Source organism: Astatotilapia calliptera, chromosome 7 (assembly GCF_964374335.1).
Source record: "Astatotilapia calliptera chromosome 7, fAstCal68.1, whole genome shotgun sequence".
NCBI classification, from domain to species: Eukaryota; Metazoa; Chordata; class Actinopteri; order Cichliformes; family Cichlidae; genus Astatotilapia; species Astatotilapia calliptera.
This window is the reverse complement of record NC_137428.1, coordinates 28,098,042-28,121,209: the sequence shown is the minus strand read 5'-3', so window position 1 is coordinate 28,121,209 and position 23,168 is coordinate 28,098,042. Positions and strand designations below refer to the sequence as shown.

The 23,168-nt window shown below is 40.8% G+C and overlaps 1 protein-coding gene across 8 annotated transcripts in view; it reads left to right on the top strand.

Moving 5' to 3' along the window:
* Window positions 1-22,484, top strand: part of rimbp2a (RIMS binding protein 2a) — a 72,154-nt gene extending 49,670 nt beyond the window's left edge. For 4 of the 8 annotated variants that reach the window (XM_026174070.2, XM_026174068.2, XM_080304359.1 and 1 more), the window contains 16 exons: window positions 84-163; window positions 271-380; window positions 2,355-3,173; window positions 3,393-3,416; window positions 4,569-4,720; window positions 5,470-6,243; window positions 6,494-6,649; window positions 6,935-7,081; window positions 8,084-8,186; window positions 8,593-8,721; window positions 11,635-11,804; window positions 11,968-12,136; window positions 12,267-12,367; window positions 12,646-12,717; window positions 13,813-13,977; window positions 17,572-22,484. In XM_026174070.2, the coding sequence (XP_026029855.2) occupies window positions 84-163; window positions 271-380; window positions 2,355-3,173; window positions 3,393-3,416; window positions 4,569-4,720; window positions 5,470-6,243; window positions 6,494-6,649; window positions 6,935-7,081; window positions 8,084-8,186; window positions 8,593-8,721; window positions 11,635-11,804; window positions 11,968-12,136; window positions 12,267-12,367; window positions 12,646-12,717; window positions 13,813-13,977; window positions 17,572-17,799 (3,399 nt within the window). In that variant the 3' untranslated portion in view covers window positions 17,800-22,484. The remainder of the gene's footprint in view (window positions 1-83; window positions 164-270; window positions 381-2,354; window positions 3,174-3,392; window positions 3,417-4,568; window positions 4,721-5,469; window positions 6,244-6,493; window positions 6,650-6,934; window positions 7,082-8,083; window positions 8,187-8,592; window positions 8,722-11,634; window positions 11,805-11,967; window positions 12,137-12,266; window positions 12,368-12,645; window positions 12,718-13,812; window positions 13,978-17,571) is intronic. The other 4 variants (XM_026174072.2, XM_080304356.1, XM_080304355.1 and 1 more) reach the window with 4 other exon arrangements.
* Window positions 22,485-23,168: the final 684 nt, after the last annotated feature.

The window sequence follows — 23,168 nt, the reverse complement described above, 5'->3', positions numbered from 1 at the left end:
ACTGCTAATTCTTAAATATGCTGTAGGAAAGTCGCTTATCCCTGCTAATAACACTTTAATTTGTTCCTCTCATTTATCTATAGATGGAGGATGAGGCCAGCCCATCACCCAGGTCCAAATCTCGCTACACAGGCCAGGTCCGCCTTTGCACTGCCCGTTATAGGTGCATAAGACAAGTTTAAATACAGAAATAATTTCATTTTGGGTTTTAACGCGCATTATCTTTAATTTTCCTTCACAAATGAATGAAAAACCTTTCTTTCCTTCAAGTTATAACCCTTACGATGGACCAAATGAGCATCCTGAAGCAGAACTCCCCCTTGTGGCTGGAAAGTATCTGTATGTGTATGGAAACATGGATGACGATGGCTTCTATGAAGGTGAGTCGTACACAACACACATAGAGCATTTGAAGCGGTCTGTGAGGCGATATGTGCTTCTGGCTCGATAAATCAAATTCTGGCAAAAATCTGAAAATACTGCAACAAATTTTCTATTTGGGAGGATAGGTTTTCTTCTGTTCAGGCCTGCAGTTTTGCCTGAGTGCTTGTCTGCTGATGCTGCCTGACAGTGAAAACAAGTGTATGCATCATTATGTATTGTCTCAAAAACACAAAAAAGACACAAAAATGCCGAGTAGTGTGTGTCAGCTGGCATTTATTCTCCACTGAAGTTGTTTTGTCTTTCACCATCGTATTTATGTCTGTGGCGTTTTTGACTGTAGCATGTAGTAATAATAATAATAATAATAATAATAATAGATTGCATTTATATAGCGCTTTTCGGGACCCCTCAAAGCGCTTTACAATACCACTATTCATTCATTCTCACATTCATACACTGGTGAAGGCAAGCTACAGTTGTAGCCACAGCTGCCCCGGGGCAGACTGACAGAGGCGAGGCGCCATCGCGCCATCGGCCCCTCTGGCCATCACTGGTAGGTGGTAGGTGAAGTGTCTTGCCCAAGGACACAACGACCAAGACTGTCTGAGCCAGGGCTCGAACCGGCAGCCTTCCGATTACAAGACGAACTGCCAACTCTTGAGCCACGATCGCCCTACTGCATTGCACCTACAGCACACTGTGCAGTAAGTGGTATATGCAAAAATGTTGTATGTGTAGAATGACACATTGTATCTGTGATGCATTTTGTGCCCCTGCAGTCTCTTTACATTATGTCGTGTTATGTAATGATACAGCACAATCTAAACGTAATGCTGATGCAGTCATTTTTGTAAACGTGCTGCAAGGACTACTTGACAGGCTTTGTCACCCTGATATAGAATAAGTCCGTCATACATACTAGTTGGCTACTTTCATCGCGTGACTTCCACTTAGTCAGTGCGTGGTGTCATGAAGAAAAGTTTCCCGACACTTTTTCATAACTGGTGGCTGGACTCACTCTCTGTATAATCTCTTTATAATTATGAAGGCTTCTCCATCAGAGGCAATCCTAATCCCCCTTGCTAGCAATCCTGCAGCCAGCACAGACCGTCATAGAAAGCCCTGTGATTCATTAGCTGTGTGCAGTCAGATTGCATGGTATTGCAGACGGTCCCTGTATTTACCACACAGGAGGGGCGACTTGGGCTGCATACCAAGCTGTTGTCAGGATGGGGACCTTGGTCTCTTAGTTTGATGACTAATCCAGCAGGGCTCAGCTTAATCATCAGCACACATAAACAACAAACACACTCGCTCAGATACACTTGTAGAGACACACCAAGATGGTCTTAAGGCCCCCCAGGCCTCTGTGGAAAAAGGGATTGAAGGACGAGATGATAGGGAGCTTTGTTGAAGACAAACTTATTGCCTTGGGGAAAAACTACACTGCAAATCTAAGCACTTTCTTTTCTTTCTTTTTTTTCTTCATTGACCGCAGCATCTACGTACTCTGGGGTGCTCCTGGAAATGTTCAAACGCTGAGGTCCTTAGAAATGTTGAAAGGAGTGTTTTCTAAGTTGTGTGTTGGAGTATGAAAGATGGCATCAGAGAACCCGTGGGGAATCTTACATCTTAGGGAATAGAACATGCTGTATGTTTACATATCTTCCACCTCTCACTCAGTGACTCATTCTCACCTTGCAGGTTAAAAAAAAGAAGAAGCTCTCACCGATTTATGTGTTTAAGTTATTGCTTTGCTTTTGTCTTTGTGTTGTGAGAGAAGCCTAATTTTAACACTTACAGGTGGCATCAAAACAGAAAGTTTTTCCTAAAGAGACATTTATTAAATAGTAGCAGGATTTTCTGTTATCTACTTTTATTCTTTTTAACTAGAAATATCAATTTAAAAAATGAATAACATATTTCTGTTATTTTCTACCTTTGTGTCTGTACTTGTTTATGCTTGACAGGGGAGCTGCTGGATGGCCAAAGAGGACTTGTTCCTTCCAACTTTGTGGAGTTTGTCCAGGACAAGGAAAAACCAGGCATTCAGGCTGGAGACGCAGGGGAAGATCTCAGCTCACTTGAGCACACATCCCTAGCCTTGATGGCTGTGGATGGAGGTGCCTCCCAGGATGGCCTTCTGAGCTCAGCAAACGCTTTGGTTCACTGTAGCAATGGGACAGGTGGGGCCTTGGATCCTGAGGACCTGGCGGAAGACGTTGTGCCTTACCCCAGAAAGATCACCTTGATCAAGCAGCTGGCACGGAGTGTCATCGTGGCCTGGGAGCCTCCACTAGTGCCTTTGGGCTGGGGGAACATCTCTAGCTACAATGTGTTAGTAGATGGGGAGCTTCGTGCCAATATACCATACGGTGGTCGGACCAAGTGTTTGCTGGAGAAGCTGGACCTGGACGGCTGCGTCCACCGTGTGTCAGTGCAGAGTGTCACGGACCGGGGCTTGTCAGATGAGCTGCGCTGCACCTTGCTAGTGGGAGCCAATGTGGTGGTGGCGCCGTGCGGTCTGCGCGTCGATGACATTCAGCGTGACACTGCCGAGCTCTCTTGGTTGCCTAGCAACAGCAACTATGCTCACACTGTGTTCTTAGACGGGGTAGAGCACGCAGCGGTAAAACCGGGAAGGTATAGACTACGGTTCCACAACCTGAAGCCCCTGACAGTTTACAAAGTGACGGTGGTGGCGCAGCCCCACCAGGTGCCGTGGCAACTGCCGCTGGAGCAGAGAGAGAGGAAGGAAGCCGGCGTGGAGTTTTGCACTCAGGCAGCAGGTCAGAAAGGTTTATTATTATCCACAGAGATACTGTATCAATAATGCACAGCTTAATAGCTGGCGATTACTTTCACATGCTTCTAAGAATCTTAGTTTAACTCTCATATGCAAGATCATGTACTGTAATATGAATTCTAATGTTATTGTACTCTGCTCTAGAATAGTATAGCGTCACATTTCTTTACCATGTCGTTGTTGTGTATTGTATTTTGTCTAGGTCCAACACCATTTTGCAGAACAGGTCAGAACAAAGCTTGAGGGGTTGGTTTCCCATATATTCAAGCACTAAACCTAATGGATGTCATTAGTGCTCTGACACATTTTGCAGGGAGGATGACTGTGCCATGTTGTTCAGCATATGCAGTTTATTATGAAATGTGGGCAAAATGGCATCTTATTCTGGTTCTGAGATTGAAAACCTTTTAAAAACAAGTCTGTCATTACATGTCCTTTGAAAATGCACAATTTGTTGTTCGAAACCAAATTTGTATGCAATTTTGCCCAAGTTTGCTGCACAGTGCACTTCACTAATTAGAGAATACCAGAGCAGCATGAGATATGATCAATAATTACGATGAGTCATTTCCTCAGCCTATAGCCTAGCCTGACATAGCCAGTTCTATATAAAGCGGTGCCCCTCCACTGCTCACTGAAATGACCATTTTCTATCAGTGTGCATTTGCTTCTGCTCGAATGCAGTTGTGCATGTTTCAAAGAGATCAGAAAAAAGAAATGCTGAGCTCTAATCAGGCTCTCTGCATGTGGAGACAGCAGTGTATATCTCGGGGCAACCCTTAAAGTTTTCATCTCTTCCAAAGATTACTGAATGGTTATAGTAGAATAGCATATATAAGGAATACAGACCTAAAAATATAGGTCTGTATATAAAAATAAAAATAAAAATTTCATTTTGATTTATCTGACAATCATCTTGGGTTAGGAAATATTAGTGTTGTGCAAAAACTCACCATACACTTAAATGACATTGTCTAAACACAACACGAAGTGTTTTGTGAATGTTTCCCACCAGCAATGTCATGCTATCAAGTAGCCCGCATGAACTGTGTATCTCTGCAAAATACAAATAAGCTGTTATGTAATTTCATAAATTTAGATATGCAAGTCAAATTATAACCCCCCCCCCCCCCCCACCCCCCCACCCCAACCTCACGTCCTCATTTCCTCCTTTGTGTCTGGGCATTTCTGTGCATGGTGGTCTGTGTGTGTGTGTGTGTGTGTGTGTGTGTGTGTGTGTGTGTGTGTGTGTGTGTACGTATTTGTGCATCTAATGAATGCTTCACATCATTCCCCCTCTCGTTTGTATCCTACATGTACTAAATCAGTAAACCGTAAGAGATTATTTTTCTTACACACTGGATTGGTTACCTCCCAGGGCCTCCGCTGCCACCCCAGGATGTTCAGGTGCTCTGTGGGCAGGCTCCAGGGGTCCTGCAGGTCTGCTGGAAGCCCCCCAACATCTCTCCCACAGGCACATCCAATGGGGCAAATGTCATTGGTTACGCAGTCTGCACTAAAGGGCAGAGGGTGAGTTAGCATGTCTAGGTCTCGCCTGCCTGGACTAGTTTACTTTTTATATATCATTCTTTTTAAAAGGATATGAGTGATCACACAGAGCTCATCTTGATTTAAAGGCATTGCTCATGATGTATTGTGTTCTGTTATGAGAAACTACAGTAGTTTGTGGCTAAATCCTAAGCATATGGGATGTATATTCCTAAGGTCTACATGCTGTACAGTATTTACAACACTGTTTAATCATGCGTAATCCAGTCAAAACATGAGAATATACACCACAGATGGGACATTAACAGCGTCTGCCTTTCAGCGTGGCATTATGTCATCATTACCATCAGTTCACTCAGCAATGCCACCTACTTGTAATTAACGTGCGGTGCAGGTCTGGGTCTTGGAAAGGTCTCTCGCTCCCTCTGGTGACTGCTAAAGTAAATCATCACAGTAAACCTGAAAGGGAAAATCAACATTCAGCCACACTGGGCAGAAACCTGTTTTTGAGCTGCCCCTGCAGGTGGAAATCTTAAGAGCATTTTTTTCCCACCATAATAAATCAAATTAAAGAGGTATTTTTGTTAGTTCAGTGAAATCACTTATTTGGCACTAAAAAGTGCAGGGGGCTAATCAAATTTCAGCAGCTGGATTTGTCCATTTTTGTTTTGGATGTATTGACTCTGATACTGATAATGTTTTAGTTGTTGTTCAAATGAAACTGCAGCCACTGTTTATGTTAACATTTATTTATTTTTTTCTGGCTCTAGATAGCTGAGGTGCTGTTCCCTATGGCAGACTATGTTACGGTTGAACTGACAAGGATTCAATGCCTCGAGGCCAGGGAGGTCATCGTTAGGACACTGTCGGTCCAGGGAGAATCCCAGGACTCTCAAGTTGCTGTCATTCCAAACAACCTGCTTGTGCCTCTACCTCCGCTTCCCCTGCCACCACCAGTGCATCCTCACACGGGCCCCCCTCCACACCCCCATACTCAACCTCTCCTCCAATCACCTCACCTTCCTCATCCCACACCCCAACTTCCCGCTCCACCACATGGACAACAACTGCCACCCCGTCCTCCCCATGCTCAACCCCATCCCAGACTCCCCCATCAAGGTGGACCCCCGCAACCCCAGCTTCGTCCTCCCCATCCCCATCCGCAGCCCTTACATCTTCAGCCTCGTCCACCCCACCAAGGTCCCAGGCCACAGCACCAACTGCCTCTGCTGCCCCACCCCCAACCCCACCTTATACCTCTGAGACCAGTAAGTGCCAGAGACCTGGATGCCAAAGACCATGCGGCCCATCACGGGGGAGCTATTCTACCTGGCCAACCTGGCTGGGACCCTACACGCTCTCCTTCTGTCCAGCCTCCAGTGCCCATGCAAGGCCACACCCTTGAAGCTCCATCACCTGCCAATCCACGGTCTCCCTCACCCCAGAGGATTCTTCCTCAGCCCAGAGGCACGCTTATCCCAGACACTGTGGCCAAAGCTATTGCTCGAGAAGCAGCTCAGAGGGTGGCAGCAGAAAGCGGAAAGGTCTGGTGAAAATGGAAATGCTGGCTCACACAACACTCTAGATGCTTAATGAAAATGATGTTATATATTTTAGCACAAGTCACTGAGATTAAACTGTTGCTTTAATTTGAATTTAGAGTAGCTGAAGAAGGGAAGTGTCACAAGTTGCTAAACATAAAAGAATATTGAGCTTTCTGTGATTGTTACTATAATAAAACCTAAAGACACCGTTAACACTGTTCCATTCCTATTTACACACACATGTTTTCAGGGTGACAGAAGGCAGGGCAGATATGGAGAACAGGGTCATTCATTTCACCAGCATCACTCTGATGAGGAAGAGGAAGACGAGGAAGGGTTTGCTCGCGGTCGACGGAGAGGACCCTCGGTTGACGAGTTCCTCAGAGGCTCTGAGCTGGGGAGGCCGGTAAGACCCGTGTGATAAGCGACACACTTTGCTTATCACACTTCTGAGCTCAAGCACCTAACGTGTGTTTCAGTGGAAAAACCTCCTCACATGTGTGCATCTGGACGTGTGTGTGTGCATGTGCGTCTGAGGTGGTTGCATGTGTACACACTCCTTAACCCGTGTCTTTATGTGTGTTCACGTGGGCGTGCTGGCCTTATCCATGTGTGTTTGGTGTGTGCATGTATGTATGTTTGTATGCGGACTTAATCGCGTCTGTTCGTTTGTGTGTGTAACTACCAAAAGCCTCACTATAGTCACAATGAAGATTATCACAGCGAAAGCAGCCGGGGCTCTGACCTGTCTGACATCATGGAAGAGGATGAGGAGGAACTGTACTCTGAGATGAAGCTGGAAGAGGGACGTCGACGCAACTCGCACAACACACCCAAGGTGCAGTTCTTTGCACTTATCCAAGCAAATTATTATTAAGTGAACTGCACAGGCACAGATACTTCAGTTGAGACTGCTGCCTTGCTTTTGATATGTGTCATTAGTGTGTGTGCTGAGTTTAATTCAAATTTTATACAGAAAGAAAAAGCCCATGGATAGAAGGGCAGATGCAGTGGGTTTGACTATTTCAGTACCATAGACAGAGATGATGAAAGCTGTCGGGTTTGAATCTTTCCGCACTATTGAGAAAGATAGTGCGGAATATATATAAGAGAGACACAGATAGATGTAGACTGGGTTTTAGATGCTTTCAGGCACCGCTGTTGCTGCTTTCATAAACACGTGACTTTTTTTTTGCCACTTTTTTAAAGCATGTCATCGCAGAAACTACAGAAGCTTATTTTACTTCAGTGAACAAACATGTCAGTGTAGAAAAATGCAATCTTCAAAGTCTGGACCAAAGACTCCATTTGCTGCTGCCAAAAAGCTCCTTTAATTTCTCAGAAACACAGAAAGGGATAGTTTCTTTCTGTGTTTGGGTGCTTTGCAGTGAAACGGGGATAGACTGGATTTGATTAAAACACAGAGGAAAGAACTTGGAGAGCTAAAGGGTGAGACTGGGTTGAAAAGATTATCATGACAAAGGGAGACATATAGCTGAGGGGTGTAGCCTAGGCTGCACTGACAAATATCTTTGCCTTTCTTTTTTAGTAGATGGGTAGAGCGATACTAGTTATTTCTTAATTTTGGAATGGAAATATTTCCCATGGGCTTGTGTGTGTGTGTGTGTGTGTGTGTCTGAATGTGAGTCTACGTGTGTGCGTCTATGTTTCAGTGCTTGCCTGTGAGTACTGCATGATTTTGTTTACATACAGTTTGTACAAGTATGTTCGACATGCACTTTTTCACACGCTGTTTACGGGTATGTTCACGGTTCTGTGACAACACATGACACATGAATGCTTTGTCTGCGGATGCTTTCTATGTTTGTGTATATTTCAGACAACAACCCCTGTTGGAGGCCGCCATGATCGGGATAGTGGGAGACGAGCGCATCACGGCGGTCCCCAGCCTCAGAGACGACCCCTAATGGTCCCCTCCATTGGTCAGTATGGGCAGATGGCTATATTTTAGGTTCTCTGTCCCTTAGTGCAGTCGCATTTGCTCCTTTTTTCTTTTCTTTTTTCTTTTAAATACCAAGAAGCTCATGAAGTCTTTGTCTCCAGATCACCTTTGTGTCTGTGAACCATGCTCATCCCTTTCAGTACCTTGACTTTGATCTTCCAGAGATGGAGATGATGATGATGATGATGATGATGATTAAACCGCTTTGCACTGTTGCAGCACAGAGTGATAAGTTAATCTACAGTGACGACGGCTAGAAATATATAACTGAAAATTTGTTATCACCTGTTTTAGGAGGCAACGCAAATCTTCACTTAACATATTGGGAGGAGAAAGTAGAGCTTTGATTTGTAACCTCATCACCTTCTAACTGGTATTTTCTGTAGAGGTAACCTCTGAGAATAACAGTGAGGGAAACCTCTCTCCCATCACCGAGGATGTTTACTATGGCAGAGTAGCTCGACACAGGACCTGGTCATCCCGCAGGCACATGGGCGGCACCAGGTCTCCCCATGGTATGTGCCTGCAGTCCTGTTTTTACCACCACAGCATGGCAACAAAAGTGCCACCAGCACCTGGCAAATTGCAATAAATAGCTGTGGACACTTGCAAATGTTTTGTCTTCAAAAATAATAGTTATTGTTATTATGCTTACAGTTGAACAGCATGACCGCAATGCACTGAAATGGTGGACCCATTGGCAAACCATGCTTTGGGTCCAGGATCAACATTTCCACAGTTGCAGATGATAAATGATTGACTGACTGTTTAGGGAATGCCTCACAACACTGCACTGAACTCCAGACGCCTGCTAAAACCCTTCCCTTTGTGATACAACCACACCCACTACACCAGTCATGCATGAAACTCAAAAGATATGACAGTGGTAGGCACTAAAGAATGACCACATTGGCATTGCTTCTTGTTTCTTTAGATGTCTGAGTTTGAGATGTTAGCTTTCTTTTATATTGTAAGCTTGTATTTTCAAGCACTGGCCATATAGTGTTTGCTAGGTGGTGCATTTTCCCAGTGTTATCGTAGCGAATCAAAAAACATACACAGGTCTTCACAACAACACTGCCGCCTCAGCTTGAGACCTCTTCTTGAGACCTCTTCTTGCCTTGAGGGTTGGCACAGTGTGGTTGTTTTAGATTGTTTGTTTCTCAGGTGTTTTGTTTTTTTTTTTTCCTTTTTTCTTCTCTAAGGCTTTAGCATGCATGTCAGGGTCTTGTTTGTCGCGGATGTTGTCATGCACATAAATCACGATTTGTCTATGTATTGCACCATGGTTAGTCTTTGATGACCATTAATGGAAAGGGCACACAAATTATTATGAATGCTTACATGATTTTATGTATGAAGAAGTACTAATTGACTGATGTGAAGCATTATGAACTATCAGCGTATCAGTAACGTCATGAAGAAGTTTTGCTTAATTAACCACTAACACAACATTTTGACAGATTCACTGCTGTTATGCTTAGTTTCTTACGTCTGCAGCTCATAGAAGGGACTAAACTGTAGTACACATGAACATGATTAACGATTCATAATGACTGCAATAACTGAGTTGTTGCATTATTAATGCATTGTGCTTATAGTTTGTGCATTTTCCTGACAGTTCATGAGGTTTTACATCAAAAAGTTATTTTTTTTTCATGCATGACACCATGTACAAATTCAAACATAAAAAAAAAAATACTATAAAATAAATAAAGTAATTAAAACACACGTAGCATGTGTGTATTTGTGGATGCATGTGTGCGTGCTGCAGAAAATAGTTCACTGGGTCACAGATTTCTTCCTGCATGGTTAGAAGCACAATCATGGCCTGATACGGAAAGTGAAATCTGTCATGCAAATACTGAATGGTCAAATCAATAAGACTTATCAGGATCCTCTCATTGATTTCTTGTGACCGGAAGCACGGCATCACAGACTTGCTTATCACAGAAGTGGCGTTCACTGTATGCAGCAATAAGTTTTGTGAATAATTTTTAATGTGGAAGTGATTTAAAATCACCGGCTGTTAAAGCTTTACTTCACATGTTTACTTCACAGTAATAGAAAAGCCACACTTTACGACATTTTATAACACAAAGTAAAGTTAATGTACAGTCATCTACTGTATTTTCCGCACTATAAGGCGCACTTAAAATTCTTTCATTTTCTCAAAAATCGACAGTGCGACTTATGTATGAATTCTGGTTGTGCTTACTGACCTCGATGCGATTTTATGTGGTAAACAGCGCTGAAAAATCTGTCAAATGTTTTAGTACGACTTTGGTAAGCTATGAAGCCGTACTGCTTGATGGATTGTTGGAGCATTACGGCTACTATAGTCAGGAGCCTCGCAGAGTAATCTGGGTCCAAAACTCAGTTCCCTTCATGTCTCAAAGTCAAACTAACACTGCGGCATCACTGAGAGTTAAACTTTAATAAAATGATCAGCATTGCTGCTTTACCAGGTGTAACAATTAAGTTTAACTCCAGGCATCCATGCAAACAGAATGTATTAAATTTAACTGAGTGGGACGTTAGCAGGAAGTTAGCTCGCTAGTTTCCACCTAAAGATGATATACCATGTTCTGACTGAGAGATTTCTGAAAAAATTAAAATGTACAGCTTTGCTATCACTTCCAACATAAATGAAGACAGGAAACTAAACAGCAGTGAAGTTGGACTAGCTGGTATATAGTGATGTGCTACGTGATTGCTAGCAACACAGCTATGCTAGCATAACATAACAACAGTGAACTGGCTCTATAAAAGTTAAGGCAAGATTCCAGATGGTTAGGGACAAATGCAATCACATGACAGGACGCTGGAAACGGACCAAACTTCAGTCAGGAGAACAACTAAGAAAATCTATCCACAATAGGAGGTTAGTCATGAATATACTGCGACAACATTGAGTTGAGTTTGACTTATCCAGTGTAGCCAACTCCTCAGTAAGGAAAATTGCTATTGGCTATCCTAAAAGTCGCTAAATGACGTCATCGCCTAATTTGCACAATTTATCCTGCCTATTTAATTGTAACAGACACTGTAGGAGAGAGAAATAACATCGTGGAAGAGACATAAAGTGAGTAACCCCCCCCCCCCCCCAAGAACCCTAAAAATATTCTCTTATTATTGTTTTCAATAATTCCAACCCTCCTCCTTTACACAGACTTGGGACCGGCAAAAGTGACCCGAAGTAGGCACACTGGACAACACTGGACTTATCTGACTGCTTTGTTTCGCTTAATGCGCCTTATAATCCGGTGCCCCTTATGTATGAAAGCAGACTCCTTCATCGACAGTGCGCCTTAAAATCCAGTGCGCCTTATGGTCTGAAAAATGCAGTACTTTGTCCACATTTCTGTAAGTCTATTGGTTGGTGAGGTTGGATAATGGGATTTTACTTTTTGTTTTATGTGCTGAAGATGGCTACAGGGATCAGGATCGCCGCTCTCCCACGTACTATGATGAGTCGGAGCCAGAGGAGCCCTTTAGGATCTTTGTGGCTCTCTTTGACTACGATCCTCTGTCCATGTCTCCGAACCCGGATGCTGCTGATGAAGAGCTGCCCTTCAAAGAGGGGCAGATCATTAGGGTGGGAGTTTCAAGTGCTTTCATGTAATGCATTCTTTCTTTTCTTTTTTTTTTAAGGTGAATTCATACTGTTAGGTAAACTATTAAACCAAGCATAAATGTCAAATGGATAAAGAAAGTAGTAGTAGCATGAGCTTTAAACATTGCTCTTTCTTATCTACCAGGTGTATGGGGATAAAGATACTGATGGGTTTTACAGAGGTGAAGTGAAGGGCAGGATGGGTCTGATCCCCTGTAACATGGTGTCAGAGATACGAGCAGACGATGAGGACACCATGGACCAGCTCATCAAACAGGGCTTTCTGCCGCTCAGCACACCTGTGGATAGAATAGGTACCACAAGAGCATACACACCCTCACAAATAACAACCATGTACAGCTTTAAAAAAAATGGTTAGATATTGTGAGAGAAAGCATGTAACGGGACGCTTCCTGTTAAAATGCCGTTTACAATTACCTTCAGAGCAAAACAGAAGAGGCCTGCGTCGAGATCAGGCCTCCAGGAGGATGGTGGCTCTGTACGACTACGACCCCAGGGAGAGCTCTCCTAATGTTGATGTTGAGGTATTGTTTGCTGTAAAGGACAAACTGCTCAATGCTTAAGTGTTTATAGTGTAACGCACAAATATCTAACCAGCTACTACAACACACCTAAACACTTTTATATGTGCATAATTTGGTTCACAAATACATAGAAATGTGATTGTTACACAAAACCACAAAGATTGTCCAAAAATAGCACTTTTGTACTCCTTAATTCAGTCTGTTTAAATAAACTGGAACAAAAACAGGATTTTACTTTGTATTATTTGTGTATCCCTTTCTCTCTATCTCTCTAATAGGCTGAACTCACATTTTGCGCTGGTGACATCATTGCTGTGTTTGGTGACATTGACGAAGATGGTTTCTATTATGTGAGTGCTTGTCCATGTTTTTGGGGTTTCTCCTCGAGAGAACTCCTCAAAATTTGTATTAGGCACCATTTTTGATTAAACTACTCGAAGTGCTTCACCAGGTCTCATTCACACAGTCATAGATCTAAGTGCTTTCTATCTAACATTTACATCGGGCAGCCACTTGGGGTTCAGCATCGTATGCGCGGATATTTTGGCTTGCTAACTGGAGAAGAAGGGATCGAACCAATAACCTTGCGATTAATAGATGACTCTTAATAGATGCCTCTTCTGCTTGAAGCTTAGTGGTTCTGGGCCTGTCATCTGGTGTGGTCTTCTGCTGCTGTAGCCCATCTGCTAATTTTAACATGTTGCGCTCTACTGCAGGAACATCAGACTCGTTTAAAATCAAGCGAGGAAGCAGTAAGAAAATCTGTAAAACATGAAAATACATTTAAATTTAAAGCTGACCACCTTATGTTGTACTGTACTGTATACCTTGGTTCTAATCAATGGCTATGTGAGTTACTATTGTATGTCTGTTTTAAGCAGTCTGGCAATTTTTTCTCTGATCTCTGGCATCAAAAAGGCTTTTTTCTTCTTTTTTTCACAGAGAACTGGCTCTCGCTGGACATTTTCTCTCTGTGGGAACATTCTCTGTAAACTCTAGAGATGGTTGTCGTAAATCAGCAGTTTATGAAATACTCAGACCAGCCCATCTGGCTTCAGCAACCATCCCACATTCAAAGTCACTAAAATCTCCTTTCTGATGCTCTGAACTTTAGCGTATCATCTTGGTCACATCTACATTCCTAAATGAACTCAGTTGCTGCCAGTTAGATATTTGCATTGACAAGCAGTTAAACATGAGTAGCTAACAAAGTGGCCGGTGAGTGTACTTGAAACAGATGGGTAGGAAGATGAGAGAGACATGATTCAGATCAATTGGAGGCCTGACATATGTGATGTAAATGTATTAGATGTGTTTGGTCCACAGAATGGATTACATTATGTTCAGTTAACTGTGGCAGCTGTGCAGACATAGCATAATCTTATGAGTTGGTATTCTGCCAGTGAAGTTTATGCCTTCTCACCTCTCTTCATTTCTTTCCACAGGGTGAGATCAATGGCCACCGCGGTTTGGTTCCCTCTAACTTCCTGGAAGAAGTGCCTGATGACGTGGAGGTTTATCTGACTGATACTCCATCCCACTACCCCCAGGAAGAGCCCGCCAACCGGCCTCCTGCCAACTCCATCCCCGCCGTCTCAGAGAGCAAACGGGTACATCATCATCGCCGCTCTCAGCGCTAGGCCCTGTGTCCATACGTCCTCTCTTGATTTTCGTCTCTCGCTTCCTCCACTTGCCGTCTGTGTGCTGTTCATTGTGTGTGTTTGTCCATGTGGTGACAGTGGTGACTCTATACAGACTAACAACTCCCTCTCCACCCTTCACCCTTTGGAGGGGGGAAAGGGGACAAAATCCAGTGTTAACACCTTTCTGAGTCTCAGAGAAAGGAAGAAGCAAAGCCTGACATGGACAGAGAGGATAGACTGTGGGAGCTCTGCAGGTGGTATATGCATGTAACACTGGTTAAGGGAGGACTTGAAAAAGGCTCATTCTTTACACAAGATAATTTGGGGCCTCTTTGCACTGAAACACAAAATCAAATTGTGGTTATGTATTGTATTATTAAAGATAAATATATTAAGTGCTTTATTAACACATAACAATTGCTACCCAATGACACTGAAAGAAATTATATTGAGAACAAAAAGACAAAAGCATGCCTTTTTCAAACTTGATACATTTTCTAGCAACTTTCTTGGCTCGACTGCTGTATTTCCTTGAAGAGGCTTTGTTTCTTTATGTATACTGCACACACATCAGATCTATTTTTCAGCCCTGGTGACAGTGGATATGCCATGTTTGCTCTGAGCTCGAGAGACAAAAAAAAAAAAACTAACCGCAGCACTGAGACGTCCATACTGTACTGTTGTTACAATGGAACAATAAAAAGAAAGCAATTGGATATTAAAAACATTCATGCTCTGTGTTCATGTGTGTTGTTGGTGGTGTTGTTGTTTTCAGTTGTCATAGTGGTGTGGGTTTTACCGACAGTGACAGTGCTGCCACATCTGATTTCTTTTTTGTTTTTCCTCACCCGCTTGGCAAAACAAAACAAACAAGCAGAGGAAGATTGTTCATTTCACACCATAAATGGCTCTGTCTGCCTTGTACAGTAAGTTGGCAACTTGAGATACCAGACTCGCTGTGCTAATGCACACAGCTTGTTGCAGCAGAAGCTGTTTAAATGCCATGCAATATTACGGAGGCGCTTTTCAAGTCATTGACTTGTTTCATGATTCGAATCAGGCAGATTTGTCTCTTTGTTTGATTTTTAGCTCTCTGTTAAGTGACTCACTAAAATATTTGACTCACATTAGTGGGTAGCTTCCCTTCTGTCATCCGTAGGTGTTATAGTTACAATTTGGAATAGATTTCAGATTTCATTATAGGACGATAGCTTTATCCGAAATAGCAGCTGCTGCATTAGATGGGAAGCCTGGTATCTACAGTTGTGTCCCTGGGTGTTGTACCGTATCTGACTGTACTGTATACTCCCTCATGGCCTACTGATGATGGACTTCTTCAGCTCTGTGGTGTGCTGATGTTGTGCTCAGCATTTGATGGCTTCTTCCTCAGTTTGATTTCTGTGTGTGTGAGAGAGTGTGGACGAGGCATTACACAATGTTTTGCAGACCCTAAACTGTTTGTGGACTCAGTTAATGAGGACATGCATTATGTACAGGGACACAGAGCAAGCCTAAATAACACAAAAAATTACTTTTTTTTTTAGGTTGGGACTATGTTAAATGGCAGTTAGGATTAAGGTGAAAATAATTCTGAAGGAAAAGAAGAATTTTATCTGAAGTCATGTATTCGTGTGTAAAAACATCTTTACTATCAGTTTTATCCAGATTAACAGGCAGAGTACCTAGGTTTGGATGGCTTTACTCTGAAATATCAGTTTTTACTCCAGAGAAATAATAATGTAAAATAGTATAGAAAATATTAAACTTTTATATTAAGAGTTAATATTATCAATTGCTGAAAATAAACACTGAATATTTCATATAGAACTAGAAACCTTTATTTTTTTAGTTACCTTTTGATCTGTGAAAGAATCCTTGAATCTGAAGCATGCCACATCAAGTGAGTTATTTACATGCTGTCAATCAAACATAATCGAACCCAAAACACCCAAAATTAAGATTTTTTTTTCATTCCTCATAAATTTGTTTTCAGGGGTTTTGAGATATAACCACCAATAATGTAAACTACAGTACTGTGCAAAAGTCTTTATATTTTGCCAGGAAAATGGGATATGAAGTGATTTACTGAAACATCTGCAAACAAAGGAAATAAACTATGTAAAGGAGAAAGCAGTTTGCATAATTCTAATGAGGTTTAAAGTTAAACATTTGGTCTGACTGCCGTTATTCTTCAACACAGCCTGAAATCTCTTACCCAAGCTTTCTTGTCATTTTCAAAGTAATCTTTAGGAGTAGTTCTCAAAGGCTTCTTGAAGCACATTTAAAGCTCTTCTTTGGATGTTTGCTTCCTTTTGTTACATTCTGTGTTAATGTGAACCCACACAGCTTCAGTAATGTTGAGTTGCAGCCTCTCTGCTTTACAGATGGTCATCGACACAGACTCTTTCCTGGTCTCCCCTGTACACATTGATGACAACATCTTAAAACATAAATTTCAAATTTGGATCGCACCACAACACCCTTTTCCTCTGATTTCCAGTACAGTTCTTTTTGTGTAATATGGGATACCTCAGTCTTTACTCCCCGTTTCCCTTTCTTAAGAATGGCTTTTTGACAGCTGCCCTTCCATTGAGGCGATATCTGATGAGGCTTCAGTGAACAGTAGATGGATCTCTCAGGTCTCTGGTGGATTTTTTCTTAAAGACACGCATTTAAGAAACTGTTCCTCTGCTGTAGAAAGTTTTTTTTTTTTTATGCCTGACACTTCTTTTGTCCCCCAGTTGTCCACTTACTTCAGATTTCTTTAAGGACACTCCATGAGATATGCCATTTTTTTGGCTAGTAGCTCTTTGGCAATCACCTTCCATCTCTTTTCGTCCGGTCACTCAATTCAGGGCTGCGGAGAGTGGAAATCTATTTCAGCAGTTATAAAGCAAAAGGGAATGATCTTCTCGTTAAAAAAAAAAAAAAGATTGTTTTATGTCTGTCAACTGTATTATTTTTGCTTTTTTTCACCTGGATTCAACAAAAGAAATAACAAATTATGTATTTTTTCGAAGTGTCAAAGTGCTAAGTTCACAACTGGTTCATCCCTCGAGTTATTTATGCTTGAAAGATTAACGAGTCAGTGTTAAGTGGCTTAAGAAAATAACACCTAATATGGTCAGGTACAAGGGCTGGACTGTAAATGAGTGGAAAAAGCAGCCAATGTCTAAACAACTTTAAAAGGGCTTTAGAAAGCCTGAAGAACTAACAATTGAGACCACTTTAAAAATGTATAAGAAAATCTGGCTCTGAACATATTAAAAAAAAGTCAAAAGGAAAATAGCTGAAAATTATGAATACAGTGAGGGACATTATTGTAAATCTATTAAAAAACAAAATTGTTTTTCTGAAATAGGCTAGAAAGGGAGCTAATTTTCATTCTTTGTGTTACTCAAGGAATCTGATCGAACTTAAAGCAGATGAAGTGTTTTTTTAAACAGCGTTTAGCCGAGGAAACGCAGAGGGAAAGGCTTAGAGTTTCAGTATGAAAGAGTTGGTTCATTTGTAATATGCTGCCCCCATGCCTCCATACCTCCCCACCACTTCTCTTCGCAGGCTACCACAGAAACTACCGAAGCCGTCAACAATGACACCACACCCGTCCGGGCGCCGTCCCCGATTGTTCGCCCCCTCCTCCCTGGAACCATGAGGCCCCTCAGCCCTACAAGGGGTCCCCACGTCCCAGTGGACCCCCGGGACTCTCAAGATCTGGCAAACAAGAAGAAGAAAGGACTGCTTTCCAAGGGAAAGAAACTCCTGAAGAAACTCTCCCCTGTGAAATAAAAGAACACAGAAACAAAATTAATGTACAGTAAGTGCTCATGCTGGGCTCGGTGTATTGCATTCATACAATCAACTCTGATATAACAACACATGACAGAGAGGATGTGAGCTGTGTCTCCTTGACTGCTTGAGCCTATTTCAGTGCAGTGATATATATATATTAAAAAAAAAAAAAAAAAAAAAAAAAAAAGGTGGCCACAAATCGATTATGTACAGTGCAGTGCCAAAATCAAGAGCGAGGTCACTTGCAGACACAAAATCTTGTAACTATGATGTATTTTAAATCAACGGGGTGATTAAAAAAACAAAAACAAACTAGGATTTTCATGACATGTATTTCTTCTATTTTTGTTATCATTAGGCAAAAGTAATTCGCACATTTTTTAAGCAGGGTATCAAAGCATCTGGTTATAAAACTTTCCAAAAGACTTTTCTCAGCAAAAGAAATTAAAAATAATAAAATAAAATGTTAAAAAAAAAAAAATGGAGTATTGATGTCACTACAAGGGAGCAGACACCATGCTCCTCCAAGAAAATCTCAAAAAGACTACACTGTTATTGAGGCATTGTGTGAAGTAATGCTGGCTGCTAAAAAAAATATTACAAAATCCTTTATTCAGTGCAATATCATAGAGAGATGGTAGCATATGTGGGAATAAGATTTCCACTTGTACCTGTGATTCAGCAGAGAGGATTTTTTTTTTCTGAGATGAAAGGACTTTGCAAGAGAAGAACAGATTGGCAACAGGGCATTAACGTCAGAAACACCAGGCAAGTTTAGCTGTCTCAGTGGCCTTTATGAAACAATATGAGCACGACATTCCTAGTTTGATTGCAAGGTTGACTTAACTCCAGGGTTTTTTTTCATGACGGGCCGCTTGTGCTTTGTCATTTTTGAGAATTAAACAAAGAGCGGTAATGTTTGTTGTCATCGTTGTCAAACTGTCATGAAACGCCTAGTTCAAGACGAAATTTTGTGTTTATCTTCCTATTGCACAAAGGTGGGTGTTTTGTCGGACGACTGGTAAATGATATATTTTGTGTGCCTGTGTGTGTGTGCGCGCGCGCGTGTATACTACATGTATGTATGCGATGCATTCATATTTTGCACCTTTCATGTTTGCTGTTCACTTGCTTTATCTTTTTTTTTTCTGAAGGAGAGGCCATGTAATTGTTGGTCCTGTGATCTCGTGGTGTGCTGCTACCTCCGTTGGCTGTGCATTGTTTAGCTTATGTGATGTTCACTGGTGTTCAAAGACAGTGGATCGCCACAAAATGTCACATTTGTAACCCAGATGTGAATGATGTTATTATTAACTTGCTAACACAATCGTTGATAGTAAAAGCAAAGCTAGTTATTATTAGACGAGTGCAGTTAAACTTTTCAAAATGTACATTTGCAACCTTATAGACGGGTGAGGACAAAACTATTAGTCTCCCATGAAAGATGCCACTTTAAAAAAACAAAAAAAACAAAAAAAACAAAACATGCTGTTAAACATGGCAAGAAATTTTTAACACATCTTTTCCAAACATCCAGGTTTTATTTTGTATGCTTACATTATTTTACTTTGCACACAGAAACAAAATTATGTCACAAAAACTAACAGGGTCAAAATTATTAGCCCCTCTGATGCTAATAGTCAGGTGTATTTCTTTTTTGCAGTTTTAGTTGTAGTTTTCAACAAGTCTCGCAAATGTCTCCTGTGCAACACGAGCCTTTTTTTCTTTGGCAAATCTCTCCAGTTCCTCCAGATCTCACGATAGATTTTCAGGGGGGTTCAAGTCAAGGCTTTGACAGGCCAGTCAATAACTTTCACTTTGGTCTTCAGGAGGGGGTTCTTCACCAGGAGTGATATATGTTTTGGGTTATTGTCCTGTTGGAAGACCAAGGAACGACTCAGACCCAGTGTTGCTGTTGAATGCTTGAGGCTTTGTTCAAAATCTTAACAAAACCTGTCTCGATGATGAGATTCCCATCTCCAGACACATTGAAGCATCCCCACGGCATAGTACTCCCACCACTGTGTTTCACCATGGGAACAGTCTTCTTTGAGTTGTTCACCTTGTCCTATGCATAGTTCAGTGTTGTTTGAAGATGTATTTTGCAATGAGGTGGAGTTTTTCTTGGTTTGCAACCTTGCAGTTCATCCCTGTGCAGGGTTCTAGTAACTGGCTTCTTTGACTTGGCTAAGTCATTCACTGGTCTTTAGATGCACCTCTCACTGTTTTTCTTTCCAGGGTTTTGGAAATCTTTCACTTCCTTCAGTATCTTTGCCGTGTTTCTTTGTTTTGTCGGTCTTTGAATTTCTCGGTCCAATTCTTGACACTTGGAAACGCTGTGATAACTTCGTATATCCATCTCCTGCTTCGTGAGCATCAACGATTCTTTTTCTTGAGTCTAAACTGATTTTTTGGTTTTAGTGTGATGCTTTTTCAAGTGACAGCTCAAACTTTTGCTGAAGTTTTCATACAATGAGTAAATTGGAAGACAACCCTTCCAATAAGTCGATAAGAAGAAGACATTATTTTAAGCTTGCAAATAATATCGACCCTGGTCATTTCTGTTTTCTGAAATAATTCTGTTATTGTGGGCAAATAGAAATAATGCATGCTTTCTTAAGAAAACTAGTATGTTTAGAAACAGTATGTTGAAAATCTCTTGATCTGTTAAAAAACAACTTGGGAACATTTTGAGGCAATAGTTTTGCCCTCATCTGTAGCAGCCCATCTCTGTAGATGAGTAACTTGTGTTCAAACACAAATTATGACTCAAGTTTACAGATTTTTGTTTTTCAGGCAACTGTAGACGCCACAAAATGCCAACATTTCTTATTAAGGTTTGGGTGATGCACTTTCTTTTGAAACCAGTGAGGGACATGCTCATAAAGCCTCTTAAAGCCTCATAAAAACTGGAAATCAAAATGTTAAGATGCGCATTGTTCTCTGATTTTGTTACATCTACCTGCTGTCTGTGGAGAGAAATATGAATTTTTGTATCATGACCTGTACTTTCATTATATAAAGAACTATACTGTGCTGAATCAACATGTTAGCTAATATGCAGCTATTATATAAGAAGATATGGTACATAATAGATTTTTACTTTATTCCCATGATATTGAATTATATAAAAAACAAGTATGAAGTGATTCCACTTAATACAGTCAATATTTTATTGCTTTTCTGTTTGTTTGTTGACTCTCTGAATGTTTAATATGTTTAATCAAGTCCTCAAAAGCAAATTTAGTTGCACAATGCCACTGAAAGATTGCCACCATTAAAGTATGATCAGATCAGCAGACTCTTAATATCCTGCAGATTGTTGAGCCGACTGTCTAATTAGTCAGTTTCTTATTCAATGAATTCTTAGTGTTAATGCTGCACAAACAACAGACCAGGCTTCACAGAGGGAGAAAAATATAAAAGAATCAGAAGCTGAGTTTTTGTGTGTAATTGGTGAAAATGAATGCCAGACAGTTCATTTTCTTTCTCTTCTCTTTTTAGTAGTTTGAAAGTGGCTTCCTGGGTTTAAATTATATCCTTTGGTGGTGTGGATATCCTCTTTGATGGGGAAAATGTAGCTTAGCAAGCTGAACAAATTCAAAATGAAACTGTTGCAATGAAGCAAAAAAAAAGGAAGAAAACACATCTTATTTTTTTCTCTGTGCTAGCAAACACAAATTTATTTGACTTTTTATGGGCGAGACCATTTTTTCTGGGTTTTGACTTTTAAACATTTAAGCGTTTCCATATATTTCTTATGCTCAAACTGGCTGGTGTAATGAGATCCATCCCCCAGGAATGGACTAGCTTTAAATGGCAACCCACTGCTTTACTTTTCAAGGTGACAGGCGTGTGTTAATTTGACAACATTATTGAAATAAAGTCTTAAAAATGAACTTGAATTATTGAAAGAAAGACCCCGCTTCATCTATAAGCATTCTGTGTGCTTTGGAGAGGATTACTGGAGCTCAAACATAATTACTACCTGGCATAGCTTTAAAAAAAAAGACTAAGTTTCTATTATTATATTTAGTTATAAACATTTATTATGTCCCAATCATCTTCTGTGTTTCTTATGTGAAGTTGCATTTAACAGATGAGCCGGATGTGGGTTTGTTTTGTGGCACAGGGTTCCTTCATTCGTGAATATTGCTGAGGGCATGCAAAGACATGAGAGGTTAGCCAAAGGGGAATTTAGGCTGGCAATCAGTTTACATTTCATTATTTTCCAAAGCTGTTTATGTATAGTTTCACTTTCAGTCTTTCACAATGTTGAAATTATATGGTGTTCCAATACCAAATCATTCACTTGTGAATGGGCGTAGTGTTTCGAAACGCTGTAGCTCTTTTGTACTTCGATTCATTTGTAGATAATTTGTAAATGTTTCTACTTGATTTTACGACAGCCTTTTTTTTTCAGTGCACTGAGATTTCCTCTCATTGTAAAAAAACAAAAAAAAACAAAACTGCAAGCATTCTCCATAGTGTCCTTTGAAATCACATGTATAAGCCCACCGTATGTGCTTGCTTTGTGAATCAAGATAAAACAAAAACAACAAATCAACGAAAAAGAAGAAAAAGAAATCACTGGACAGTATTTATGGTGATTAACTATGTGTGGGTGTGCATGTGAAAAATACAACTTTTATAACCAAATTAAATTTGATATTTTTTAAAAACTCGTGTCATGTGTTTTTCTTTACATGGCAGGTTAGATTTGCAGTAGTTCCTTGTTAATATAGCAAACAATAATAATTCTTAGGCGACTCTATAGTAATACAAATACCATACAAATTATGGTCATTCATTTGAGTCTCACACATACAGGGAAAGATCAGGGTTTTTGGTTGAAATAGAGGATCTTTGTTGCCACATTTCCAATTATAAATAGACGGTCAGAATTACCATTTGCCACTAGATGGTGCAATAAATCACAAGAGAAGGTAACAATGATTTTTTAAAAAATCTTTTATGAAGGACAGTCACAGTGGATCACTTATAATTGTAGAACTGACTGTTAACATTAAACGCTTTGCTTAAAAAACACTAATGCAGACATTAACTGCAATATAGAGTCTGCAGGAAATAACTGAAGTACTATTAAGTACTATTCAGAAGTGAAGTGGCTGCAACAGCTGGCCTGGGTTATTACTGACTCTGCATTAATTTTCACTTTAATGGAATGGAAGTGAAAAAGGTTCATCTTTGTGAGCTTCGGCAATTGAGTCAAAGTCTTTGAATTTGAATTGCAGTGTTGTCAAAGTTTCTGATTCAGTAAAGATAAGTGAGGAAAGTCTTCAACAAGGAACAATACTTTAGAGAAATGGCTAACTAAAGTTAACATTTAGGGAATGGAAACGAAT